We start from the raw sequence: 26,772 nt of genomic DNA, 5'->3' as shown, positions 1-26,772 counted from the left end.
ATGTGGTCTAGATTGCCTCTACACTTATTTTCAGCATTGAGTAGTCGAGCCCCAACTTCAGTAATGCCGCGTACACACGACAGGACTTAAGTCCGGCAGACTTTCGACGGAGTTCTGACAGAGTTCTGACGGACTTTCCGAATGAACGGACTTGGCCACACACAATCACACCAAAGTCCGACGGATTTGAACGTGATGACGTATGACTGGACTAGAATAAGGAAGTTCATAGCCAGTAGCCAATAGCTGCCCTAGCGTCGGTTTTAGTCCGTCCGACTAGCACACACACGAGCGGATTTCTGGGTCCGGCAGAGTTCTGGCGGAAAATTTTGAAGCATGTTCCATTTCTAAAGTCTGTCCGACTTTTGCGAATCAAAAGTCCGCTGCAGCCCATACACGATCGAATAGTCTGCCGGAATCATTCCGTCAGACTATGGATGTTGAAAAGTCCGCTCGTGTGTACGGGGCTTAAGAAAGAGGAAAAAGTAGCAAAATCTTTTCTAGCCAGTGAAAGGAACAATGGAAGCCTAGAATCTGTCTGGTGTTTAAATTTAATTTTATTTGAAAATATAAAGGCAACATTTGATTTGGATGACCAACGTTACAAGTAATCTTGTTTCACTCTGGTAATGTCTAATTACAGCTGGGCTAATGATCTATAATCTTTTCTTGGTTTGCTACCAACTAGATGAAAGTTGAAGTTGGATTTCCTGCTCTGGAAGTTAACAGAAGGGGAGCAAATCATTGGCGTTACTCAACGTTTAATGCAGCTTTGCAAGAAATGTCCTGTTTTTAATGCCCTTCACCATCGTGCCCACTTGGCAGTCGATAGTTTTCAATTCTTGTGTATTGAATGTCTGCATAGCCCCTCGGTCCATTGTTGCAGGGACACAAATAGTGCGAAATGAGGTGGTGGTCAGCACAAAAGTATGTGTGTGATTCCCAATCCCCTGGCATGTATAGAAGGTCTACATGGCATAGGCTATATCTGGAGTCACTCTTTTAGCTTTGTCCTTGTGTCTGTAAGCCCTATCTCTAGGCCAAACCTTTCTTCTGATGGATTGGGGAAGCCAGTGGTAGATATTCTTGTCTGGGGTGGTTTGCCCTCACCTTTTTGCCCTTCGTTCACGGGGAAATACAAAAACAAGGCTGTTGTCTCCTGAACGGGAGGGAAAGGGAAATTCCTCCAGTAGAGAAACCGATGTCTCTGACAATGGCTTACAAGGGGGGTTTCCCCTCACTTTTGGAGTGATTTTCCTCCTTCCTGTTTTGTCTCGAACAGAAAATAAAGTAAATTCTTGCCTCCAGGGTTGCAGGCATGAAAACTTTTTTTTTTTTTTTTTTGTTTTTATGGCTAGAGATGGCATTTAACCACTTAAGGACTTGCCCTATTTTTTTTAAACTTGATGTTTACAAGTTAAAATCAAGGGTGTGTTTTTTTGCCAGAAAAGTACTTCGAACCCCCAAACATTATATATATTTTTTCAGACACCCTAGTGAATAAAATGGCGGCCGTTGCAATACTTTTCCAGGCCGTATTTGAGCAGCAGTCTTGCAAACGCAATTTGTTGGGGGGGAAAAATACACTTTGTTGAATTAAGCACTTAAGGACCGCCTCACGCCGATGTACGTCGGCAGAATGGCACGGCTGGGCACAAGCACATACCTGTACGTTGCTCTTTAAGTGCCCAGCCGTGGGTCGGGAGCGCGGTGCCGGTGGCGTGCTCCCGACCCGGTCCTGAGCTCCGTGGCCACGGGAACCAGTGGACCTGATCGCCGCTGGTGTCCTGCGATCGGGTCACAGAGCTGAAGAACGAGGAGAGGTCTGTGTAAACAAACCTCTCCCCTGTGCTTCCTACTGTGGCTGTCACCGACTATCTGTTCCCGGATATAGGGAAAGGCCATCAGTGACGTCGCATGCCAGGCCACGCCCCCCTACAATAAAGAAAACCCATAACGTCACACATAACCCCTCCCTGCCCCCTAGTGGTTAACTCCTTCACTGCCAGTGTTTACACAGGAATCGGTGCATTTAAATAACACTGATTGCTGTATAAATGACAATGGTTCCAAAAATGTCCGATGTGTCCGCCATAATATCGCAGTCATAATAAAAATCGCTGATCGCCACCATTACTAGTAAAAAAAAAAAATTAATAAAAATGCTATAAAACTATCCCCTATTTTGTAAACGCTATAAGTTTTGCGCAAACCAATCAATCGCTAATTGCAATTTTTTTTTTTTTTTTTTTTTACCAAAAATATGTAGAAGACTGTGTATCGGCCTAAACTGAGGGAAAAAATGTTTTTTTTATATATTTTTGGAGATATTCATTATAGCAAAAAGTAAAAAATATTGCAATTTTTTTCAAAATTGTCGCTCTATTTTTGTTTATCGCGCAAAAAATAAAAACCTCAGAGGTGATCAAATACCACCAAAAGAAAGCTCTATTTGTAGGGGGAAAAAAAAGACACCAATTTTGTTTGGGAGCCACGTCGCACGACCGCGCAATTGTCCGTTAAAGCGGCTCAGTTCCGAATCGTAAAAAGGGGCCTGGTCCTTTGGCTGCAAAGTGGTCCGGGGCTTAAGTGGTTAAAGAAGTGTAAAGTTAGCCCAATTTTTTTATTTTTTATATTGCGAAAGATAATGTTGCACCAAGTAAATTGACATACATGTTATGCTTCAAAATTGCGCCCGCTTGTGAAATGGGGAAAAACGTTGACCCTTAATCTCCATAGGTGACGTTTAAAAATTTCTACGTGTTACCAGTTTTGAGTTACAGAGGGGGTCTTTTTCTCAAATTATTGCTCTCGGTGATTCCTCACATGTGTGGTTTGAACACCGTTTACATATGCGGGATGCGACTTGCGCATGCGTTCGTTTCTCTTCGAGCACGGCAGGACGGTGTGCTTTACATTTTTTTTTTTATTTTGTTTTTTCACTGTTCCTTTATAAAAAATTTGGATCACTTTTATTTCTGTTACAAGGAATGTAGACCATCCGTTATAAAGGATAAAAAACATCACAGGACCTCTTTAATGCTTACACATAAATGCAATAAAAAAAAAAAAAAATCAATAAAAAAGTCCCTTTTAAGGCCGTTGGGCGAAAATTACCTTTGACGTCACTTGCGTCATCAACATCACGGAGTCGAATGGGGGGGGGGGGACCATCATTCCATCACTCCATCACTGGACTTGGTGCTTCTGAGGGGAAAGAATCTGATCGTCTCCGCCGCTACCGATGGCTCCGGTAAGCGGCATAGACGACCGGACTCTGGCGGGAGGAGGGTGGGCGGTGACCAACTTTTTTTATTTTTATTTTTTTTGTTAAAGCAGACCGCCCCGCGTTTAAGAAAATACCGGGGTTATGGCATCCATCTGCTGCCATAACCCCGATATTTAACGTCAATGTACCGATGTATAATGGCGGTGGGTGGCTCGGAAGTGGGTTACGGGACCCCCAAGTCACATCTTTGTAAATGAAGGCCAGGCTCAGCTGGCAAGGCTTGTAGATTTCTCAGCTGTTTTTATGAGCAGATGAGGAACTTTTTTTTTTTTTTTTTTTGTCCAAATTCTCCAAACTGAGCTGTGTACTTCTATACGCTTCCAGCACCTTGCTGTAATCTTTCGGAGAAATTAACAATACGCATATAATGGGCTCTGGGATGATTCGTATTTCACGCCTCTCTCCAACTATGTCCACGGGGAGAGCTCATTGGCTTCTTCCTTTTTTTTTTTTTTTTTTTTTTTACAAATGTGTTCGTAAGAATGTCATTAACGTGAATCATTAGTTCTTCTAAATATTGGTATTGGATTCTCTATCCTCCCGCACCAATATGGTCATGGCTGTAGTGAAATCTGGTAAACTCGTTCATACAGGACAGCTACCTGCATAGAAAAAAAAATCCCCTACCTTGGTCCCCTCTACAGCGATTGCATGTTTATTGTGCCAGGGGCCAATATTTGGCACTGAGACCACCCCATGGCCACACTTTACTGGTGCAAAGGGTAGGAAGTAACCACTCGTTCCACTGCTTAGGACTTCCAATGGCAGTTTCTGTATTGGCAATACAGATACGGATTTTGGCCAAAACTTGTGTTGCATACACACAGTTGGACAAAGTTGTCGGAAAATGCGATCCTTCAGAACGAGGTGACGTTCGTTGCGTATGACAGGATTACGCAGAGCAGGGATATGCAATTAGCAGACCTCCAGCTGTTGCAAAACTACAAGTCCCATCATGCCTCGGCCTCTGGGTGTCACGCTTGTGGCTGTCGGTGTCCTGCTATGTCTCATGGGACTTGTAGTTCTGCAACAGCTGGAGGTCCGCTAATTGGATAACCCTGACATAGAGGCTAGTGGCCAATAGCTTTGGTCTCGTAATTTAATCTGAGCATGCGTGGCACTTTGTCCGTCGGAAATTCTCTCCAAACGATCGGGAAAAAGTCAGATCAGATTTTGTTGTCGGAAAATTTGAGATCCAGGAATTTCAGACGGAAAAAGTCAGATGGAGCCCACGCGTGATCGGATTTTCCGACAACCTAATCCAATCGGACCTTTTCCATTGGAATTTCCGACCGTGTGTACAGGGCATTAGTGGCGCTCTCCACAAATCTGCCCTTTATGGAAGAGTGACAAGAAGAAAGACATTCAAAGAAAGTCATAAGAAGTCCTGTTTGCAGTTTGTGAGAAGCCATGTGGGGGACACGGCAAACATGTGGAAGGTGATCTGGTCAGATGAGACCAAAATTTTATTTCTTGACCTAATAGCAAAACTGTGTGGTGGGAAAACTAACACTGCACATCACCCTGAACACACCATCCCCACCGTGAAACATGGTGGTGCAAGCATCGTGTTGTGGATTTTCTTCAGCAGGGACAGGGAAGCTGGTCAGAGTTAATGGAAAGATGGATGGAGCCAAATACAGGGCAATCTTTGAAGAAAACATGTTATGCCCGCGTACACACGGCTGCTTTTTTCCATCAGAAAAAACGGACGGTCTTACCGATGGAGTTCCGCTGAAACGGATTTGCCTACACATGATCACACTAAAGTACGATCATGTAGAAAAGGGTGACGTACGACGGGACTAGAATCAGGAAGTTCAATAGCCAGTAACCAATAATTGCCCTTGAATCGTTTTTGGTCCACCGGAACAGCATACAGACGGTTTTCCCGATTAGGAAATTGATGATTCTGTTGTAAAGATTTAAAACATGTTCTATTTATAGATCGTCAGAATTTTTTTTAAAAAGTCCGCTGAAGCCCACACACGATTGGAATATCCGTTGAAATGATTCCGTCTGACTTTTTCTGCCGGAAAGTCCGACCGTGTGTACGTGGCATTAGTCTGCAAAAGACTTGAGACCGGGGCGGAGGTTCACCTTCCAGCAGGACAACGACCCGAAACATCCAGCCAGAGCTACAATGGAATGGTTTACATCAAAGCATATTCATGTGTTAGAATGGCCAAGTCAAAGTCCAGACCTAAATCACATTGAGAATCTGTGGCAAGACTTGAAAATTGCTGTTCACAGACACTCTCCATCCAATCTGACAGAGCTTGAGATAATTTGCCAAGAATGGGCAAAAAATGTCCCTCTCAAAAAAGACTTCCAGCTGTAATTGCAGAGAACGGCGGTTCTACAAAGTAATGATTCGGGGGAGCTGAAAAAGTAAACATTTACATTTACGTTTTTGGTTGTAACGTGAGAAAATGTGGAAAATGTCAAGGGGTATGAATACTTTTTCAAGGTGCTGTATGTAAGTAGGAAGGCCCAGTAAACAATTTAAAGAGGAGCTACACCTTTAAAAAAAAAATATTAAAAGCCAGCAGCTACAAATATTGAAGCTGTTGACTTTTAATAAATTGACACTCACCTGTCCCAGGGTCCAGCGATGTCGGCGGCAGATGACGAGCGATCGCTAGTCTCTCCGCTGCCCCCGCCCCCATCCTCTGTCAGGGAATTGGGAAGTGAAGCATTGGGGGCGGCATCTGCGGCTAGCTTGTCCCGGAAGTGGGTGCAGATACCTGGTATCTGCACCCCCCTGAAAGGTGCCAATTGTGGCACCGGAGGGGGGGGGAGGGGGATCAGATGAGCTGAACTTCCACTTCAGGGTGGAGGTCCGCTTTAAGTTCCTCCCAGCGTAGTTTTTTAATAAAATTACCCTGGGATATTATGTGGCCCGTTACATATAATGCTTCTCTAAAGAGAATACAAAAGACTAGATCAATCCAAAAATCGAAATGCAAGATTTTGTTTGCCCCTTTTTAAGTCTCATTCTTCAGTAACAGTCGTAGGTCAGTTGTCACCTCAAGTGACCCTATGGTTGCCCAATAATGCAGGGTTTAAATAGAGCTCTGTAGCAAAGGAGTATAGAGGACCATAGAGCTTTTCTTTGGTTATAAACTCAGGAACTGTGGGTTCAGGCTGCTGAAAGGGAAACAGTAAGACTTAAGACTTGGTTCCCTTTGACTTCTGACATCTAGCTTGGCCTTTCTCAACCATGGAGGAATCCTTGAAGTAACTTTGGTCTCATGGAGCCCCTGCTAATAATTCGATCTGCAGATCACTGCAAATTGGCATGAAAAGTCAAATGAAATAAACTAATAAAAGAATAAGGAATATTATATTAGCATGATCAATACGTTGCCGAGTATGCCAACCATGAGCTGTAGGTAAAAATGCTTTTTTTTAGCAGGGGTTCCCCCAAAGAGTTGGAAATGATTTCAAGGGATCCCAGAGGGGACGGGTTAAAAAGTTGGCATGGCTGCTCTGTTGGAAGCCTTGGCGGACTTCCTTTAGCCATGGATGAGCGAAGCTGCTCTAGAGGAACACTCGGATTCCTGGTTGAGAGGTTGCTCTGGAGCAAACGCTATACATTCATTCTTTGGGTAATTAACACTAGGATTCCCCCTGAGCCCTGGTTCAGAAAATCTGAGAATTCCCCCTAAACCATGGTTGAGTGAGGTTGCTCTGGAGGGAATGCTAAGATTTCCCTGATCCCTGGTTGACAGAGGTGACTCCGGAGGAAACTCTAGGAAAATGATGAATCCTGGTTGAGAGAGGTTACTGTGGAGGAAACACTAGGATTCACCTGAACCCTGGTTGAGAGGGGCTGCGCTGGAGGGAACACTAGGATTCACCTGAACCCTGGTTGAGATGGGCTGCTCTGGAGGGAACACTAGGATTCACCTGAAGCCTGGTTGAGAGGGGCTGCTCTGGAGGGAACACTAGGATTCACCTGAACCCTGGTTGAGAGGGGTGGCTCTGGAGGGAACACTAGGATTCACCTGAACCCTGGTTGAGAGGGGCTGCTCTGGAGGGAACACTAGGATTCACTTGAACCCTGGTTGAGATGGGCTGCTCTGGAGGGAGCACTAGGATTCACCTGAACCCTGGTTGAGAGGGGTTGCTCTGGAAGGAGCACTAGGATTCACCTGAACCCTGGTTGAGAGGGGTTGCTCTGGAGGGGACACTAGGATTCACCTGAACCCTGGTTGAGGGGTTGCTCTGGAGGGAGCACTAGGATTCACCTGAACCCTGGTTGAGAGGGGTTGCTCTGGAAGGAGCACTAGGATTCACCTGAACCCTGGTTGAGAGGGGCTGCTCTGGAGGGGACGCTAGGATTCACCTGAACCCTGGTTGAGAGGGGCTGCTCTGGAGGGAACACTAGGATTCACCTGAAGCCTGGTTGAGAGGGGCTGCTCTGGAGGGAACACTAGGATTCACCTGAACCCTGGTTGAGAGGGGTGGCTCTGGAGCGAACACTAGGATTCACCTGAACCCTGGTTGAGAGGGGTGGCTCTGGAGGGAACACTAGGATTCACTTGAACCCTGGTTGAGATGGGCTGCTCTGGAGGGAGCACTAGGATTCACCTGAACCCTGGTTGAGAGGGGTTGCTCTGGAAGGAGCACTAGGATTCACCTGAACCCTGGTTGAGAGGGGTTGCTCTGGAGCGAACACTAGGATTCACCTGACCCCCTGGTTGAGAGGGGCTGCTCTGGAGGGAACACTAGGATTCACCTGACCCCTGGTTGAGAGGAGCTGCTCTGGAGGGAACACTAGGATTCACCTGAACCCTGGTTGAGAGGGGCTGCTCTGGAGGGGACGCTAGGATTCACCTGAACCCTGGTTGAGAGGGGCTGCTCTGGAGGAGACGCTAGGATTCACCTGAACCCTGGTTGAGAGGGGCTGCTCTGGAGGGAGCACTAGGATTCACCTGACCCCTGGTTGAGAGGGGCTGCTCTGGAGGGAACACTAGGATTCACCTGAACCCTGGTTGAGAGGGGCTGCTCTGGAGGGGACGCTAGGATTCACCTGAACCCTGGTTGAGAGGGGCTGCTCTGGAGGGAACACTAGGATTCACCTGACCCCTGGTTGAGAGGGGCTGCTCTGGAGGGAACACTAGGATTCACCTGACCCCTGGTTGAGAGGGGCTGCGCTGGAGGGAACACTAGGATTCACCTGAACCCTGGTTGAGAGGGGCTGCGCTGGAGGGAACACTAGTATCTACAAGTAAAAGGATTGAGCCGGCAACTCTGTATTCCATATAGCAATTTAAATGGTTACAAAAAGTGACAAGCAAAACACTGGATGCGTTTCGGTAACAGCCTCCTCAGTCGTAGCATGTTAAATATATAAAAATGGAAATATATTTATACTCATAAGCTCCACCCCCAAATCAATTTGCATGGTAAATTGAAGCAATTAACTGAGCAATTAAGAGGTTATTATCAAGATGCCAAAATACAGGAAAAGGACTGAGGCAAAAGATTATATAATCACCTGACATGTTTCAGAAGATATGAAAGCACAGTGGAATACTATACATGATCACCCTACACACACGGACACAAAAAACTAAGACAGGAAAAACAAAGGACCTCATACAACATGTTTCAACAAAGGTCAAAAGTAATAATAGGTAGTTGGTGAAGACTAGAAATGTGGGAACTGAGACAGAGGCATAATGTCTAAAAGGAATGAGGGAATTGGATTGCGTTATTTAAGGAATAAATCCACATCCCATCTGTAATTCATTCCAGTGGGGACCCGTGTCCCCAGGGAAAGGATCCGTCTAACTTCCTGTTCTAGAAGTCTTCTATATGTATCCCCTCCATGTGCCGCTTGTTTAATTTTCTGCACAGAAGGAAAATTGGGTCATATTGCCAGCATGCATTTTTTTTGTATTGCTTGAGGCAGTACCATTATAATGCTCACTAGTATTTCTCTGAACCCTGGATGAGAGGGGTAGCTTTGGAGGGCACACTGGCATCTCCCTGAACCCTGGATGAGAGGGGTAGCTTTGGAGGGCACACTAGCATCTCCCTGAACCCTGGATGAGAGGGGTAGCTTTGGAGGGGACACTGGCATCTCCCTGAACCCTGGATGAGAGGGGTAGCTTTGAAGGGCACACTAGCATCTCCTTGAACCCTGGATGAGAGGGGTAGCTTTGGAGGGGACACTGGCATCTCCCTGAACCCTGGATGAGAGGGGCAGCTTTGGAGGGGACACTAGCATCTCCCTGAACCCTGGATGAGAGGGGTAGCTTTGGAGGGGACACTAGCATCTCCCTGAACCCTGGATGAGAGGGGTAGCTTTGGAGGGGACACTGGCATCTCCCTGAACCCTGGATGAGAGGGGTAGCTTTGAAGGGCACACTAGCATCTCCTTGAACCCTGGATGAGAGGGGTAGCTTTGGAGGGGACACTGGCATCTCCCTGAACCCTGGATGAGAGGGGTAGCTTTGGAGGGGACACTGGCATCTCCCTGAACCCTGGATGAGAGGGGTAGCTTTGGAGGGGACACTGGCATCTCCCTGAACCCTGGATGAGGGGTTGATCTCGAAGATCCCCAGGATTCGCCTTACTCTGAGAGAGGTTGTTCGCTATGTGATCGGAATTTTCGATTTGTGAGTACAAAGACAGACGGACACAATTTAGACAAAAAAATACTCCCGATTCTTGCATTTTCCTGACTTTTTTTTTTTTTTCTTTTTTCTTTATGAATTGATACTTTTTTCCTATCTAAGATTTGATGCATTTTACTTGTACAGTTGCACATTTAATATACTAAATATAAACTCCACAGAGGGCTGTACCCGGACTGTCAGACATTGCTACTACTAATTGACACGGTATTTACAGAAGATTCATATCTGGGATGTTTTGTAATGTTATGACATGTCCTGGACACTTCTTCTGCGCTGATTGCTCTCCAAGTGCTGACAGACATCTTTAAAATAACCAAATTGCTGAATAAGTGTTTGTGGTTGTGTGCTTCAGTGAGAACAATCATTGCCGGGTAATCTCTGGATACAGATGATTGATAGGAGGTCTCGGGTCTTCTCTGTGCTGGGAGGATGGCGAGCATGCTGATTGGCCAATATTCCTAAACGAAACCCCCCCCCTCCCCCCATAACTTACTGCCTGTGCCCACCCTGCTTCAAGCTGGCCATGCACCCTGGTAGAATTTTGGTTTGAAATGTTTTTGGTTTTTAGAAGGCTTTTTTTATTTTTCTAATAGTGAGGTCAAAATGTGTGTTTTCAACAGCAGTGATTATTTAATTTATTTTACAATTTTTCAAACCCTGAATGTGGTTTTCATTCATGAAAATCAATTTATTACCAAATCAAATGTTCAAACACTATTTTGAAGTGCTTTTTGAATGACATTTGTCATATCCTTGAATGTTCCTTTTTTTTATTTTTTTTATTTATTTAATTTATTTTTTTTATTTTATTTTTTTAGTCTTTTTATATGGATCAGGGCCCTCTGATTCCTCCTGTATTGAATTGTAATGTAACTGTGCCGCGATTTACAATAAAAAATAATATAAAATATAAATTATAATATAAATAAAAATATATAATTATAATATAAAATATAAATGAAATATAAATAATAAAAATAATAAATATGGTCAGCATTAACCACTTCCCATCCAGGTCAATTCTGCCATTTCTCTCCTACATGTAAAATTCAATTCATCCTTTTTTTGCTAGAAAATTACATAGGATATAGATATATATTTTTAGATTGTGTGTGTGTGTGTAATATATATAAATAAATAAATAAATATATATATATATATATATATATATATATATATATATATATATATATATATATATATATATATATATATATATATATATATATATATATATATATATATATATATATATATATATACCTTTTTTTTTTGGGGGGGGGGGGAGAGAAACACTAAAGTTAGCCCAATTTGTTTGCATAATGTGAAAGACGATGTTACGCCGAGTAAATAGACACCTAACATGTTACGCTTCAAAATTGCACACGCTCGTGGAATGGCACCAAACTTCCGTACTTAAAAATCCCCGTAGGCGACGCTTTAAATTTTTTTTACTGGTTACGTGTTTTGAGTTACAGAGGAGGTCTAGGGCTAGAATTATTGCTCTCACTCTGTTTTCTGGCGATGCCTCACATGTGTGGTTTGAACACAGTTTTCATATGTGAGCGGGACTATATATAAATATATATTGTTAATTTTACTTTTTCATTTTTTTTCAGTTTTGACACTAAAAAAATAAAAATAAAAAAAAAGTAAAAAAAATGAATCACTTTTATTCCTATTACAAGGAATGTAAACATCCCTTGTAATAGGAATATGGCATGACAGGTCCTCTTTACAGTGAGATCGGAGTGCGATCTGTAAACCTACTAGACCCATCGCGCACCATGTAATGGGGATGAACAAATGAAGGCCTAATTTAAAACCCAGCCTGGCTTTGATTAATCCCGACTCCTTCCGCAGATACAGTGGAGCAGCGAACGTAGCCACCCAAGGATAGGACGTGGGATTTGCAGCTTTGCCAGGTGGAAATTAAAGGAGTAACGCCTGAAAGACAAATGTAACAACATATCTAAAGATGGGAAAACTGCAATAGATTACATTTTGTTTTTATTTGTAGATAAATGTAAGATACGATAAAGCCTCTATTTTAAAGGAACATTTCCCCCCCCATTCTGCTGAATGTAGACCCCGTACCATGCCTACGGCCGCCGCTCTCCGCTTGGCAGAGAATTCTTTGCATAACTTTGAGCTGTCACCATTCTACACAATCTGTACATTTTTTTTTTTTTTTTTTTTTTTTTTACTTTCGGAACCATTTGCAGAGCTTCTGGCACATTTTGTCAATCTTTTTGTGTACAGATCTGTAAAGCACACGTGTCCCAAGTGTGAGGACTCTGCGCCTCCTCTGTACATGTCATGCCAAGCGACCCTCCCAGGGTGCGGTGTGCTGCTGCACACATCTGTCTTGGGTTTCTAGGAGAATTATTTCATGAAATTGGTGAGCTTTGTGCGCAAAACACAATGCGGGCAGCCGGGGGAGAGGAGAGCGTCTCTGCGTGTCGGAGGAGCTTTATTTTGTTTAATGTGAATATATGATGCAAGGTCCTTTGTAAAGACTGCAATGCAGTTTGCTGCACTGTTGGAAGTCTCTGCTCCTTCCTGTAGCTCTCCTCTCCTGAAATACTCTGCTCCTTTCTCCTAACACTCCTCTCCTGGAATACTCTGCTCTGCTGGAGGATGCTGCTCCTTCTTGGTAACTCTCCTCTCCTGAAATACTCTGCTCCTTTCTCCTAACTCTCCTCTCCTGAAATACTCTGCACTGCTGGAAGTCTGCTCCTTCCTCTAGCTCTCCTCTCCTGAAATACTCAGCTCTTTTCTCCTAACTCTCCTCCCCTGAAATACTGTGCTCTGCTGGAGGACGCTGCTCCTTCCTCCTAACTCTCCTCTCCTGAAATACTCTGCTGGGCTGGAGGACCTTTCTCCTTCCTCCTAACTCTCCTCTCCTGAAATACTGTACTCTGCTGGAGGACTCTGCTGCTTCCTCCTAACTCTCCTCTCCTGAAATATTCTGCACTGCTGGAAGTCTCTGCTCCTTCCTCTAGCTCTCATCTCCTGAAATACTCTACTCCTTCCTCCTAACTTTCCTCACCTGAAATACTCTGCTCCTAACTCTCCTCTCCTTTCTCCTAACTCTCCTCTCCTGAAATACTCTGCACTGCTGGAAGTCTCTGCTCCTTCCTCTAGCTCTCCTCTCCTGAAATACTCTGCTCCTTTTTTCCTGACTCTCCTCCCCTGAAATACTTCTGAAATCTGCTCCTTTCTTTTGACTCTCTATCCTCTCCTGAAATACTCTGCTCCTTCCTCCTAACTTTCCTCTCCTGAAATGCTCTGCTCAGCTGGAGGACTCTGCTCCATCCTCTATCCAAGGCTCCTCTCCTGAAATTCTCTACTCTGCTGGAGGACTCTGCTCCTTCCTCTGTAGCTCTCCTCTCCTGAAATACTCTGCACTGCTGGAGGAGTCTGCTCCTTCCTCTAATCCCCCCTCTCCTGAAATGCTCTGCTGGAGGACTCTTTCCTCTAACCCTCCTCTCCTGAAATGATCTAAATGAGATTGTGAGCACATGGCTTCACCTCTAGAACGCCTGAGGTTCCAAGCACTGGAGCGGCGTCGTCTCCTGGCCGAGGTTCCGGCTTTGTTCTCCTCCACCTTGGAGCTGTGGGTGGATCTGCTGCGTTCTCCATAATACGAAGCAGATGATCCCTCGTAATGGTCACAGCGAGTCGCAGGAACGCGGAGATTCTTCCCTCCCCGAAGTCGCTGAGGGATTGAAGGAACTCCGCTGATGGTAGCGAGGGATTGGCTGCGTTCTCTTCATATTGGACCAGCATTCGTGTAGTCAGGCAAAATAAAGAGTTTTGAAAAAGGGCGAGTTTTTTTTATTTTTTTTTAACTTTCAACTTTCAAAGGCCATATTTGGGGAGCAGTTTATTTTCTTTTTCTTTATTTTTTTTTTTTTTTTTTTTAGCGCCATATATCCAAACCTGAACTCTGGGCAGACTGCTAAACACACATAAAACTGTATTTGTATTTATGTATTTTATTTATTTTATTGCCTTTCGGGTGAGGGGGGGGGGGGGGGGTTCAGATGCCACCCTGTATATAGGCATCAACAAACATTGAAAGGGGGGTGTGTGTTTTTTTTTTTTTTTATTTATTTATTTATTTTGAATCTAAGGTACAAAAAATACTTTTTTATACGGGGAATGGGGGGGGGGGGCTTCGTTCCCCCGCATCACTGGACCCTGGGACAGGTAAGTGTCCGATTATTAAGTCAGCAGCTGCAGTATTTGTAGCTACTGACTTAAATTTTTTTTTTCTTTTTTTTAGGGGGCACCCCACTTTAATCTTGGATTCATTTGCACTTTAGCGCTTGCAGGTCTTGCCAGTTGGGGCTGTATTTTTGTTCATTAATAAAAAAAAAATTGTATTTTTTGTGTTTACCCCTTCTACTCTCATACTTGACTATACCCCAAGGCCGCAAAATCCCTGGGGCACCCTTCGATTGCTTTTTTTGCCAGTTAAGAGCTGGGTTGTGAAAAGAGAAATGCAGACCAATGACCCCCATCTCTCCATCCCTCTGCTCTCTCCTCCTATCAGCATGCTCTTTTTGTAAGCGCACAAGTGCTGCAACACAGCTGATTAGTTCCTTTTGCCGCTTTCCCTCTCCCGTTCTTAGCTCTTCTGTATAGTAACTGCAGTGGGCCAAGACCACGTCAAATTCCCTGCTTGTATTTGATAACGTCTGTTTTTAATGATGTAATAATGGCTACCTGTGAAAAGGGTGGTCTTGAATGTGCACATGGCACGCATATACATCACTGGGCGGCTGATGTTTCTCTGCTGCTGGCTTGTCCAAGACGGCTCTCAGTTCCCACTAATGATTAGTAGCCGGCAGTGCTGGCTCGCAATCGTGTGACCACTGACAGCCTATTGCAGTGGTCACACGATCCTTTGGGATTGGGGGGCAGCCTGTCCAAAAGGGGCGCAAGGACGCCAGCCTCCCCAATCCAAGCGCCCGGCTCATAATCAACATGCAGAGCACCGGGCGCATGGATTTTAATGGGGTTTCTTTTTTCTCTTTAGAAGCCCATGATTAGAGCCTGCAGCTCTAATTGGCTTCAAAATAGAGTGGGCTAGGGGAGCACAATACTGCGCCCTGAGCCCACCCAGTTGTGTGACAGTGTTATCCTGATTCTCCCCCTGGCCAATCAGGAAGCGGGTCTTGAGACCCGATTGGCCAGGAAGCCTAAGGACTCCCAGCCAACCGGGTCCTGGAACCCAGTTTCTGGGTTTTGGGATCCAGAGGCTCTGAGACCCAATTGGCCAGGGAGTCTAAGGACTATTATTATCCTAAATCTCCCCCCCCCCCCGCCCCAACAATCGGGAAGCTGGTCCTGAGACCCATTTGGCCAGGGAGTCTAAGGACTATTGTTATCCTGAATCTCTCCCCCGGCCAATCGGGATCGGGTCCTGAGACCCGTTTGGCCAGGGAGTTTAAGGACTATTGTTGTGGTGTTATCCTGAATCCCCCCCCTCCCCCGGCCAATCGAATCGGGTCCTGAGACCCAATTGGCCAGGGAGTCTAAGAACTATTATCCTGAATCCCCCCCCCCGGCCAATCAGGAAGCCGGTCCTGAGGCCCGATTGGCCAGGGAGCCTAAGGACTATTGTTATCCTGAATCTCTCCCCCCACCCCCCCCCCACCCCCCCGGCCAATCAGGAAGCGGGTCTTTCAATCTTGCGCTGCCTGTGAATGTAGGCGCAGGAAGAATCGTCGCGCCAACATGTAGCCTTCCTCAGGAGGGTGCACTGGGTGATTCCAGTTGGTCCACACAAGCTAAGAGGCCGCCCCGAACCAGAAACTGGACCAGCAGTCAGGGGAACCTGGTGAATCTCGGCAAGCGCCTAAGGTAAGACCTCTGATCGCCGCCTCCTTTCCGTCCATCTCCCGCGTGGGGGGGAGGGGGTGGCGGCGTCTGCAGTGCGAGTTAGGGGAACAGGTCTGCTTTGCCCCCCAATATTGAGCACCAGCCGCAACTGCGTCCCGCCCTCCTTCTTTTTTTTTTTTTTTTTAAATGGTCACCAGGGTAGGAAGGGTTTAATTTTATGTCTTCTATTTTCATGGGGCTTAACAAAGAGCTTTTGCCTTTTTTTTTATTTTTTTTTTTTTTTTTTTTTTGTGCTTTTAGAAAATAATAAATATAATTTCAATACAGTATGTAGTTATTCAGCTCTATTTGGTTGGCTGGGTTTTATTGGTTTTAACCGCGGCATTGGATGGCGAGCTCCTGAACTAGAATTTAAAAAAAAAAAAAAACCTGTTCTTAGTTTGAACTCCTGACCCGCCAGACGCTGTTCCTTTGCATGCTCTCGGCCCGTCCAGAAGGAAGAATTGGTTTAGCAGAAAAGCTGGCAAGCCTAGCTCAGAAGTCATGTAAGGATTAAGTCAGATTTGTGAGAAAAGGGCTCCTTTTTAAAACAAAAAAAAGGCCGCAGCCAAAGCCAAGACTGCAGGCTGAGGAATGCGATATTTCAGCAGAGCTGTCATGGAGTGACACTGGAATTCAGCATCACTCACCTGGCCCGGGTTCTTCCCTTACTGAGAGCGCCAGCGATGGAGAGAGGCAGGCGATGGACACGGCCTTCCCGTCAGTCTTTATCCCAACTGTAAATGGGCTTTCTGGGCCAAGAGGCAACTCCCAGCAGCTCGGGGAGAAGCCGTCATTGTGAAGTATTGCGTTCTGCGGTTGTAGATTGAGGTGGTTGTAAAGACTGACTATTGATGCCCCAGTCTAGAGACGGGAGGTGGGATTCACCCCCCCCCCCCCCCCATGGACTTTTGACATAATTTTTGTGAAGGAACGTTTTTAAAATTTGAGATTGGTGACAATTTTGACAAATAGGTCAATTGGAAACAAATTTTGCAACAATCTCACCAAAGGCCAACTCAGTGTTGGCAAATTTTGCTGATCATGTCTAGAGTCCATTGGGGCATAAGTCATGTCAGTCATGCCTAGAGTCTGCTGGACCACAAATTATGACCATTTTATAGAGCCTACTGGACCAGAAATGTATTTTATACTGCTCATATTTAGAACCCACTAGGCCACAAAACTTTGCCAATCACTGGGCCAAATGATCAGCAGAAATTGTGTTCCAGTTGTAACCAATGATGATTGGTATGAATTGTAGCTCCACAGGGGTCTAGGGATGTTCAACATCAATGTGGCCTAGTGGGCTCTAGGGATGATCATCATTTGTGGTCCAGTGGACTCTAGGGATGGTCATCATTTGTGGTCCAGTGGACTCTAGGAATGATCATCATTTGTGGTCCAGTGGACTCTAGGGATGATCATCATTTGTGGTCCAGTGGACTCTAGGGATGGTCATCATTTGTGGTCCAGTGGACTCTAGGGATGGTCATCATTTGTGGTCCAGTGGACTCTAGGGATGGTCATCAATTTGTGGTCCAGTGGACTCTAGGGATGGTCATCAATTTGTGGTCCAGTGGACTCTAGGGATGGTCATCAATTTGTGGTCCAGTGGACTCTAGGGATGGTCATCAATTTGTGGTCCAGTGGACTCTAGGGATGGTCATCAATTTGTGGTCCAGTGGACTCTAGGGATGGTCATCAATTTGTGGTCCAGTGGACTCTAGGGATGGTCATCAATTTGTGGTCCAGTGGACTCTAGGGATGGCCATCATTTGTGGTCCAGTGGACTCTAGGGATGGCCATCATTTGTGGTCCAGTGGACTCTAGGGATGAACAGTATAAATTGTAGTTCCAGTGGGGTCTAGGGATGATTGCAATAATCTGTGGCCCAGTAAACTTTAAGAAAGATCATCCCTAGATCCCACTGGGCCAAAAATGTATACCAAGCATCCCTAGAGCCCACTGTGGTGTAGGTGGACTCTAGGAATGATCAACATCTATTGTGTCCCATGTGTATCTAGGGATGATTGGTATAAATTGTGACCCCAGTGGGCTCCAGGGATGATCATAATTTGTGGCCCCATGGACTCTAGGGATGAATGGTATAAATAGTAACCCAGTGAGCTGGTGATTTTTCACCCAATACTAGGCTAACCTTAGCTGCGTTTCTGAAATGGCTTTATTTTTACATGCTAAAACAGTCAGGATTATACAGCTAGATAAGCCAGGAATACCACCTAAATATTTGCCTTCAGACTATCTCTCAACAAATGAAAATCCATAAGGCCCTGTGGTCTTGGGACCTGTGTGTTGATGGCCTTTTGTTCACGTCAGAACTTTCTCTCCCTATACAAGAATATGGGGACGCAAAAGCTGCTTAAGGCCTTGCTCACACGTGTTTTTACAATGTTTCCGATGTAAAAAAACATGCTACATTCCCAGGATCTGTAAGATGCCAGGGATGAGGTAACTCCTGCGCACAGGAGCTTCATTTTCTGAGGTTGCCCAATGGCTCAAGAGGACGGGCGATGCAGAAGTAGCAGCCAAAGAACAAAGGGGGGGGGGGGGGGGGACAGAGCAGCATGGGTTGGTCAATTCTGACTGAGGGAAATGAATATTCTACCAGTCAACTAATTGAAGGGGGTCAATGAGAGAGCCGTGATTTGGTCAGTCGTAAACCCCTAATGGGCCACAATTAATGATGAGCATCCCTAGAGCCCACTGGGCCACACGTTTATGCCGACCATTCCATAGAGCCTACTGGGCCTTACATTATGCCATTCATTCTTAGAGCTTACTGAGGCATCAATTATGCTGATCATCCCTTGAGATCACTGGGCCACAAATTATGCTGGTCCTAGAACCCACTATTGTACCATCCTACTAGTTCAGGTCACCAAGACCACTTTGTTTTGGTCAGTCGTGAACCCTTACTGGGCCACAAATTATTCTGATCATCCCTAGAACCCACCATTACTCTAACCTACTAATTCAGGTCAACAAGACCACCTTCTTTCAGTCTGGCCATGAACCCTTTCTGGGTCACAAATTGTCAGTTAATTCTATAGCCCACCGTGCCACAAGTTTATGCCGATTGTCCTTGTTTCGGTCAGTCATGAACCCTTACTTGGCCACAATTCGTGGCCTGAATGAAACAAGGTGGTCCTGACCTGAATTGGTAGGTTAGTGTAATGGTGGGATCTAGGGATGATTGGCATAAGGTAGTCTTGTTGACCTGAACACGTACTGGGCCAGAAACTATGCCGGTCATCCCTAGATCCCACTATTGCACTTAATTACTAATTCAGGTCAACAAGACCACCTTGTTTCAGTCTGGCCATGAACCCCTTCTGGGTCACAAATTGTCAGTTATTTCTACAGCCCACTGCGCCACAAGTTTATGCTGATGGTACCTAGAGCCTAATGGTCCACAAATTATGGCATTCATTCCTAGAACGTATAGAACTACCAATTATGCTGAACAATCCTATAGTCCACTGTACCATAAATTACCACCTTGTTTCGATCAGTCATGAACCCTTACTGGACCACAATATATTTTGATCATCCCTAGAGCCCACCATTACTCAAACCTACTAATTCATGGCCCGAAGAAACAAGGTGGTCTTGACCTGAATTGGTAGGTTAGAGTAATGGTGGGATCTAGGGATGATTGGCATAAGGTAGTCTTGTTGACCTGAACACATACTGGGTCAGAAACTATGGCGATTGCCCCTAGAGCCCACTATTACATTAACTTACTAATTCAGGTCAACAAGACCACCTTGTTTCAGTCTGGCCATGAATTTAGTAGGTTTGAGTAATGGTGGGCTCTAGGGATGATCAAAATATATTGTGGCCCAGTAAGGGTTCATGACTGATCGAAACAAGGTGGTAACTAATTGTCAGTTATTTCTACAGCCCACTGCGCCACAAGTTTATGCTGATGGTACCTAGAGCCTAATGGACCACAAATAATGGCATTCATTCCTAGAACTTGTAGAACCACCAATTATGCTGAACAATCCTATAGATTTGATATTGCTATATTCTGTGCACACTTGCAAATGTTGGCACACATTCACCCACTTCTGCTCTAAGATGGAAATCTTGGAGGCTAGGTCCACTTTAAGGATCTTCCCTAAAAGAAAAAAAAACCCTTTTCATCAAGACCGGTCATATTTAAGCTCCATAGCCTATAGAAAATGATTTTTTCTTCAAAGAGTGTGATGAGACTAGTCGGCAGTCAGACCGGTGACAGGTCCTGGATACGTATGAAAGGGACTGACCGCCAAGTCCATCAACTCTTCTCTCGTAGCCGGGATGACGAAGTGGATGGATTTTTGGAAGTGGCTTTCACATACACATAATACTCTGCTAACAGCTGATAAGATGGAATACTCCGATTTTGAATTGTCCCAGACAGAAGAACAAGAATATATCACCAATCATTATTGGCCCATCTCCACCAGGTTCATTATAATGCCTTCCCAAAATCTTCCATTGACAGCCCTCCATAAGATTTTTTTTTTTTTTCTTTTTTTCATCTCTTGCCTGGTAGGATCTTTCATTGTGGTCATTAGGATCTTTTTCGATGTCCTATTTTTCATTCTCTCGTGCCTGATTTGTGAGCGCTGATCCTGTGACACGGACTTGGTTACCCCTTCCAAGATGGTTGGGCACACGCCAGTTTGAGAAATGCCCTATTGTTACCATGCCAGAGACTGGATGGGATACAGTACAGCTTCATTAGAATCCGCTTGCCAGAGGGAAGGGAATATTACACCAACCAACTAATTGGAGGGGGTCAACGAGAGACGACCCTAGTTCGCTCAGCCGTGAACCCCCCCCACCTGCCTCTCGGCCATCCAATCCTGCCGTCTTATTGATTTGGTAGTATTACTTCACCGCAGACAAATTGGCGGTGGCACTGCGCCTTTTTTATTAGCAGTGTGACAAATTAATAACTTCTTTCTGTAGCAGACTGGAACCTCTTTTAAATTTAGTATTTTCTCAGATAGTGTTTTTTTGTTATTTGTTTGTTTTATTTGTTTTTTTTGTTATTTGTTTTTTTTTTTTGTTTTTTTTGTTTTTTTTGTTATTTGTTTGCTTTTTTTTTTTTTTGTTTTTTTTATTTGTTTTTTTTTTTGTTTTTTTTATTTGTTTTTTATTTTTATTTTTATTTTATTTTTTTATTTGTCTTTTTGTTTTGTTTTTATTATATTGGAGGGTAACGTATCACCCTATGAGGGATTTGTGGTGAAGCAGCTCTAATTACCTCTTAAAAAAAAAAAATACAAAATTTGAACTTGCTAATAATAAAGTGCTTAATACTATTCCCAGGTGTCTCTGAACCAACCTTGCAGTATAAAGTGCTAATAATAAAGTGCTTGTAATAATATAAATTCTCAATGTGCAAAATAATGCAATAATAGTCAAAAAAATATAATTCAAAGATGACTGATGTAACTTCAAATGCTAAGCAAAGAGACTCTATAGCTTTGAATGTTAAGCAAATAGTCTCTATAAGGGTAAGTACGTCAAAGAAAGGAAAAAGTTCTAACGCAGATAATATAGGAATCCTTCTCCAATCCACACCCTGTGTGTGCTAGCCTCTCACCTCCAAGGGAAGACCCCTAAATGGGTCTAGTCGGGCATCAACAGATGCCCTTTTCCTCCTCCTTGGGTATATCTTAAACGAATGGTCACTGCAGTCTCAAGGCTTTTTCTCCACAAACTCCGAATTCCACGACCCAGCTCCTTTTAAAAAAAAAATGGTCTCCAGGGATAAAGGGTAGAAGAGAAGAGCCTCCATAGTGTAGTAGTTAAAAAAAAAAACTTTCATAGTTTAACTACTACATAGCATACTAGCTCATTATGAATAACTTACCTGAGAACGAAGCCCCCGAAGCGGCCCTCCTCTATCTTCACCGCTGCCATGTATCCCGGAGTGACTTCCGGGTCTCGCTGCTCTGGCGCTGTGATTCGCCGGAGCTGCGATGACGTCGCTCCCGCGCATGCGGAGCACGAGCGGCATATCATCGTGATCTGCGGCGTGCTCAGTGCACCGTAGACAGCGGTGGAGGTCTTTTTTGTAAAGATCTCCTAAACCGTGTAGGTTTAGGAGATATTTCTTGGACCTACAGGTAAGCCTTAATCTAGGCTTACCTATAGGTCAAAGTGGTTTGTAAGGGTTTACAACCACTTTAATGCAAACTACGTTACTCTCAGCATTGTGTGAAAATTGGCTCCATCTACTAGAACAGTGTTTCTCAACTCCAGTCCTCAAGGCGCCCCAACAGGTCATGTTTTCAGGATTTCCCTCAGATAGAACAGCTGTGGTAATTATTAAGGCAGGGAAACTGATCCAATCACCTGTACAAAATAATGGAAAGCCTGAAAACATGACCTGTTGGGACGTCTTGAGGACTGGAGTTGAGAAACACTGTACTAGAATAGGTCGTTGGGGGGGGGGGGGGGGGGGACTAAATAGAAATTGTTTTTGGCACACTTGGAAAGAATTCTTTTCTGGCAAAAGTGTTGTAGGGGCGTCTCTTGTTGGCATATAGATTCAAACCGCCTCTGTCGGTATTGGGAAGGAGGAGTCTAATATCTTGTTATGCATATGATGGTGAACATTACTACTTAAAAATGGAGGGGTAGGGTAAAAATGGAGGGGGAGGGGTAGGGGTAGGGGCAGGGTAAAAATGGAGAGGTAGAGTTAAAAATGGAGGGGCAGGGTAGGGTAAAAATGGAGGTGCATGGGTAGGATAAAATTGGAGGGGCAGGGTAAAATGGAGGGGGGAGGGGCAGGGTAAAATGGAGGGGGTAGGGGCAGGGTAAAATGGAGGGGGTAGGGGCAGGGTAAGAATGGAGGGGTATGGTAGGGTAAAAATGGAGGGGTATGGTAGGGTAAAAATGGAGGGGTATGGTAGGGTAAAAATGGAGGGGTATGGTAGGGTAAAAATGGAGGGGTATGGTAGGGTAAAAATGGAGGGGTATGGTAGGGTAAAAATGGAGGGGTATGGTAGGGTAAAAATGGAGGGGTATGGTAAAAATGGAGGGGTATGGTAAAAATGGAGGGGTATGGTAAAAATGGAGGGGTATGGTAGGGTAAAATTGGCGGGGCAGGGTAGGATAAAAATGGAGGGGTAAAAACGGAGGGGGGAGGGGCAGGGTAAAAATGGAGGGGATAGGGGCAGGGTAAAAATGGAGGGGTATGGTAGGGTAAAAATGGAGGGGTATGGTAGGGTAAAAATGGAGGGGTATGGGCAGGGTAAAAATGGAGGGGCAGGGTAATTATGGAGGGGGTAAGGGCAGAGTAAATGTGGAGGGGTAGGGTAAAAATTGAGGGGTAGGGTGGGGTAAAAATGGAGGGTAGGGTAGAGTGGGTCCTTGCATACTGCCAGCCTTTTCTATAGCTGATTTGAAACTTTTTTATTTTATTTTGAAGTCATTGGACCATACCCCTCTGTTTTATTGTTAGAATTTTCTTCTGTCAGTTTGAATGTTTTAAGATGTTTAATATATATTTTAATTGCCTTATGTATGTTGTGATCGTGTATGGAGTTGCTATTTGGTCAGCTTGCATTAATTATATCACTTGGATGATCCATATACAGCTGTGGCTAATTACATTTTGTATGATTTGTGCTCTACATAACTCTAATCCCTGTAATAATAATACTAAAAAAAAAATTTGGCATGGATACATTTTTAAATACTTTAGGAGTACGTTTTTTTTTTTTTTATACACTTTGGTGCTTTTTATATGGGCCCTCACCATATGTCTAGAGACCAAAAACCCCACCACTTATTTATTTGCCAATTCATCACACGTGTATTTACATGTATATGATGTAGGGGGGTGCTGAAGAGTCGGGTGGGTTTTTATACCATGTTGCATCTTTGTGGTCTTGAGCGTCGTTACTTTTTTTTTTTTTTTTTCTTGCACCTCCTGACCCCACTTGAACATTGGGGCAGTTGGCGGGCTCCAGCTATCCCCCTGCTCTAAGGGGTGACCTATAGCATGAGAAGATACTGCCTAAAGTATACTCTGCTAGGTTGGGCACACTGTAGCCTCCATTTGATGGCCCATTTATACATTACAGGTCATGGTGTGGAAGCTGCAGTGCCTCCATGGGCTTGTAGACCAACCTTAAAAATCAATAGATGGACTTTTCCTTTTGTCCCTTGCCTACTAATACCTTTCATGTATATAAAAAAGCAAAGTAGTGAAAAATACTTGGTGATCCTGCCGATCACTTATAGGCAGACCCACTTCCTGTCTTTTCTGACCATGCTAAAACGGAAGCAGATCATCCTAGTGTGGTCAGTTTCCACCCAAGAGGTATGGGATGCCATGTCAAACATTCCTGTTCTTTTGTTCACTGTTGAGTGGTGACCTGTGTATCAGCAACACCTTGAGTGATAGCAGCTCTAGGACCTGTGATGTTGGCAGTACCGTTGCTTAGTTTCCGTGGCTCACTTCCACCTTTCAGCCCTTCACAGCTTGAGTAACATTGGTTGTGGGACATGTGCTCCGCCTTGTGTGTTTTGTCACATTTGACGTATGGGGAAGCGAACAGGAGACCACCAATAACCTTCAAACCTCAAAAATTGGGTTTTTAGATGGTTTTGTTTTATTTTTTTTAAATAGGTATGTTTTATAAAAAAAGCTCTACAGTTTGCAATGGTGAATTTATTAGCCTTTGACTATATGGATGCTTGAAGGTGATGGAGGGCTCTGTAGATGGAGCGGAGGCTGTCATGTGATGGGTTACATTACCAGAGAAGGTGTCACCAGCACACCAGGATCTCCAAAATCGTGTACCAAAACTTTAATCACATAGTATTAAAAAAATAGAAGCGACGTTTCGGAGCCATGCAGGACCCCTTCATCAGGCAAGGGATTGGTCACAGGCCTGATGAAGGGGTCCTGCATGGCTCTGAAATGCTGCTTCTATATTTTTTTGATACTATGTAATTAAAGTTTTGGACCACGATTTTGGAGATCCTGGTGTGCTGGTGACACCACCTTCTCATGATTAGTCGGTTTCAGCGGTCGGTCATTTCAGCACCCAATCTAAGATGCAGCCGTTTGTGCAGGAACGCGTGCGTTGGGAGTATTGCATTGGAGGTTACATTACCAGCCTCTCCTCTTTTTTTTATTTTATTTATTTTTATTTTTTTCTATTAAAAGTAGCGCTAAGCATGTTTTCTGAGGCTTTCTTCTAAGGTGCTTTATAAATTGTCCCAGAGGGACTATTTTGATTCCAATGAGAATCTTTCTTGGGAGATCGGCCACCTTCTGTCCTGTCCCGGTAACAAGTTGTCACTGGGACCAAAGGAAGGAGAGGGGGGGGGGGTAATATCCTCATTCTCAGAACCCCCGAATTAAAGCAAAAAAAAAAATATAACGGGTAAAAATAAAACAAGATGTTGTGTTGCAATATGAATTCTAAATGGTTTTTATACAGATCTCTGTCCAAATCCCTTCTGAGCATTTTTTATTTATTTTCTCTTTCAGGCTGACAGGGAATGAACCTTTGACAATTCTCTCTCTGACCTCAGAACCAGAGGGAGCGGCAGAGAAAGCCCACTACAAAATCTGTGACCGCCTCAAACTTGAGCGCAAGCAACGCAGGATGTGCCGGAGAGACCCGGGGGTAGCGGAGACCCTCTTGGAGGCGATTAGCATGAGCGCTCAAGAGTGCGAGTACCAATTCCACTTTGAGCGTTGGAACTGTACTCTGGAGGGACGATACAGGGACAGCCTACTTAATCGAGGTAATTCCGCCATGGCGATTTTTCATAAAAAAATAAAAATAAAAAATCTGATGGTCAAAGATGCGAGAGGCTTAAAATTTATGTATAGCAATATTTGTGTGTATTTATTTATTAACCTATTATATTCTATGACCCCATTGGGTAGATTAACTTTGTCCTGGAGACTATTGCCACTGAGAAAATAATGGGACGTACAATACGTTGTCCCTGGAATTTAATGTGAGCAGGGGCCGACTGACCATTGGGCCACTCAGGCACTGCCCAAGGGCCCCCGAGCCACTAGGGGGCACCATCAGGGTTGCCAGCCTCAGTAAAACCAGGGACAGTATGTAAAAATGGTAAAAATCATTTTTTTTTGTTTTTTACATCTGTCTCTGAAATGTCCCTTACCGACATCCTTTTGGTCTAAAAATCCTGAGCTTATAGCTGCCCCACCTCTCCAGTACCTTCTCAGCCAATAGAAACATTTCTGTGTATATTGTGTGTACATGTATGTGTATACTGTGTGATTGTATACTGTGTGGCCCCATAATCTCCTATTGCCCGGGGGGGCCCCATAATCTCCTATTGCCCGGGGGGGCCCCATAATCTCCTATTGCCCGGGGGGGCCCCATAATCTCCTATTGCCCGGGGGGGCCCCATGAGTTGTCAGTCCGCCCCTGAATGTGAGGACAAATCTTCCAATGGAGTAACAATTTTCCCAGAGAACGTTGTCCAAGATGGGAATTTCCCTTCACTTTGTTGAGGTTTCTGTCAATTGCCACTGCATCTCCAGTACTGAAAGTGTAGGAAATCCTTCCCAATGGGACAGATGGCAAAAAAAAACTGAACATTCCTCTTCCTCCAAACCTGGAAGAGTTTTTTTTTTTTTAAGATAATGCTGTGTCTTTAGTGTTTTGTTTTTCATTGAAATGATGTTTGTAAAGGAATTCCTGAGAAGTGTATTGTGGAATTCCAATATGCTGGGATAGATATTGTGGGTTGTCCACGGGGCCAGATTAAAAGTATCATGGGCCCGGTGCTGAGAATTTTGATGGGCCTTTTTATGGAAATAAAGTGAAAACAATTTTTTTTTGTTAAAGTAAATGAAATATTTTAAACAAACCACTCATTCACACTGTATGCACAAGAGAACCCATGTGA

The 26,772-nt window shown here is 44.4% G+C and overlaps 1 protein-coding gene across 1 annotated transcript in view; it reads left to right on the top strand.

Moving 5' to 3' along the window:
- WNT9A (Wnt family member 9A) overlaps positions 1 to 26,772 on the top strand; it is a 155,386-nt gene that overhangs the window by 89,412 nt on the left and 39,202 nt on the right. Inside the window, exon 2 of the mRNA XM_077490601.1 lies at positions 25,370 to 25,629. Within this exon, the coding sequence (XP_077346727.1) occupies positions 25,370 to 25,629 (260 nt within the window). The remainder of the gene's footprint in view (positions 1 to 25,369; positions 25,630 to 26,772) is intronic.

The sequence above is a fragment of the Lithobates pipiens genome, unplaced genomic scaffold, assembly GCF_037356315.1.
Source record: "Lithobates pipiens isolate NorthernLeopardFrog02 unplaced genomic scaffold, aLitPip1_a1.2 Scaffold_19, whole genome shotgun sequence".
Taxonomy (NCBI): Eukaryota; Metazoa; Chordata; class Amphibia; order Anura; family Ranidae; genus Lithobates; species Lithobates pipiens.
Note: the sequence above shows the minus strand (reverse complement) of the source record. Positions and strands in the feature narration are given on the sequence as shown.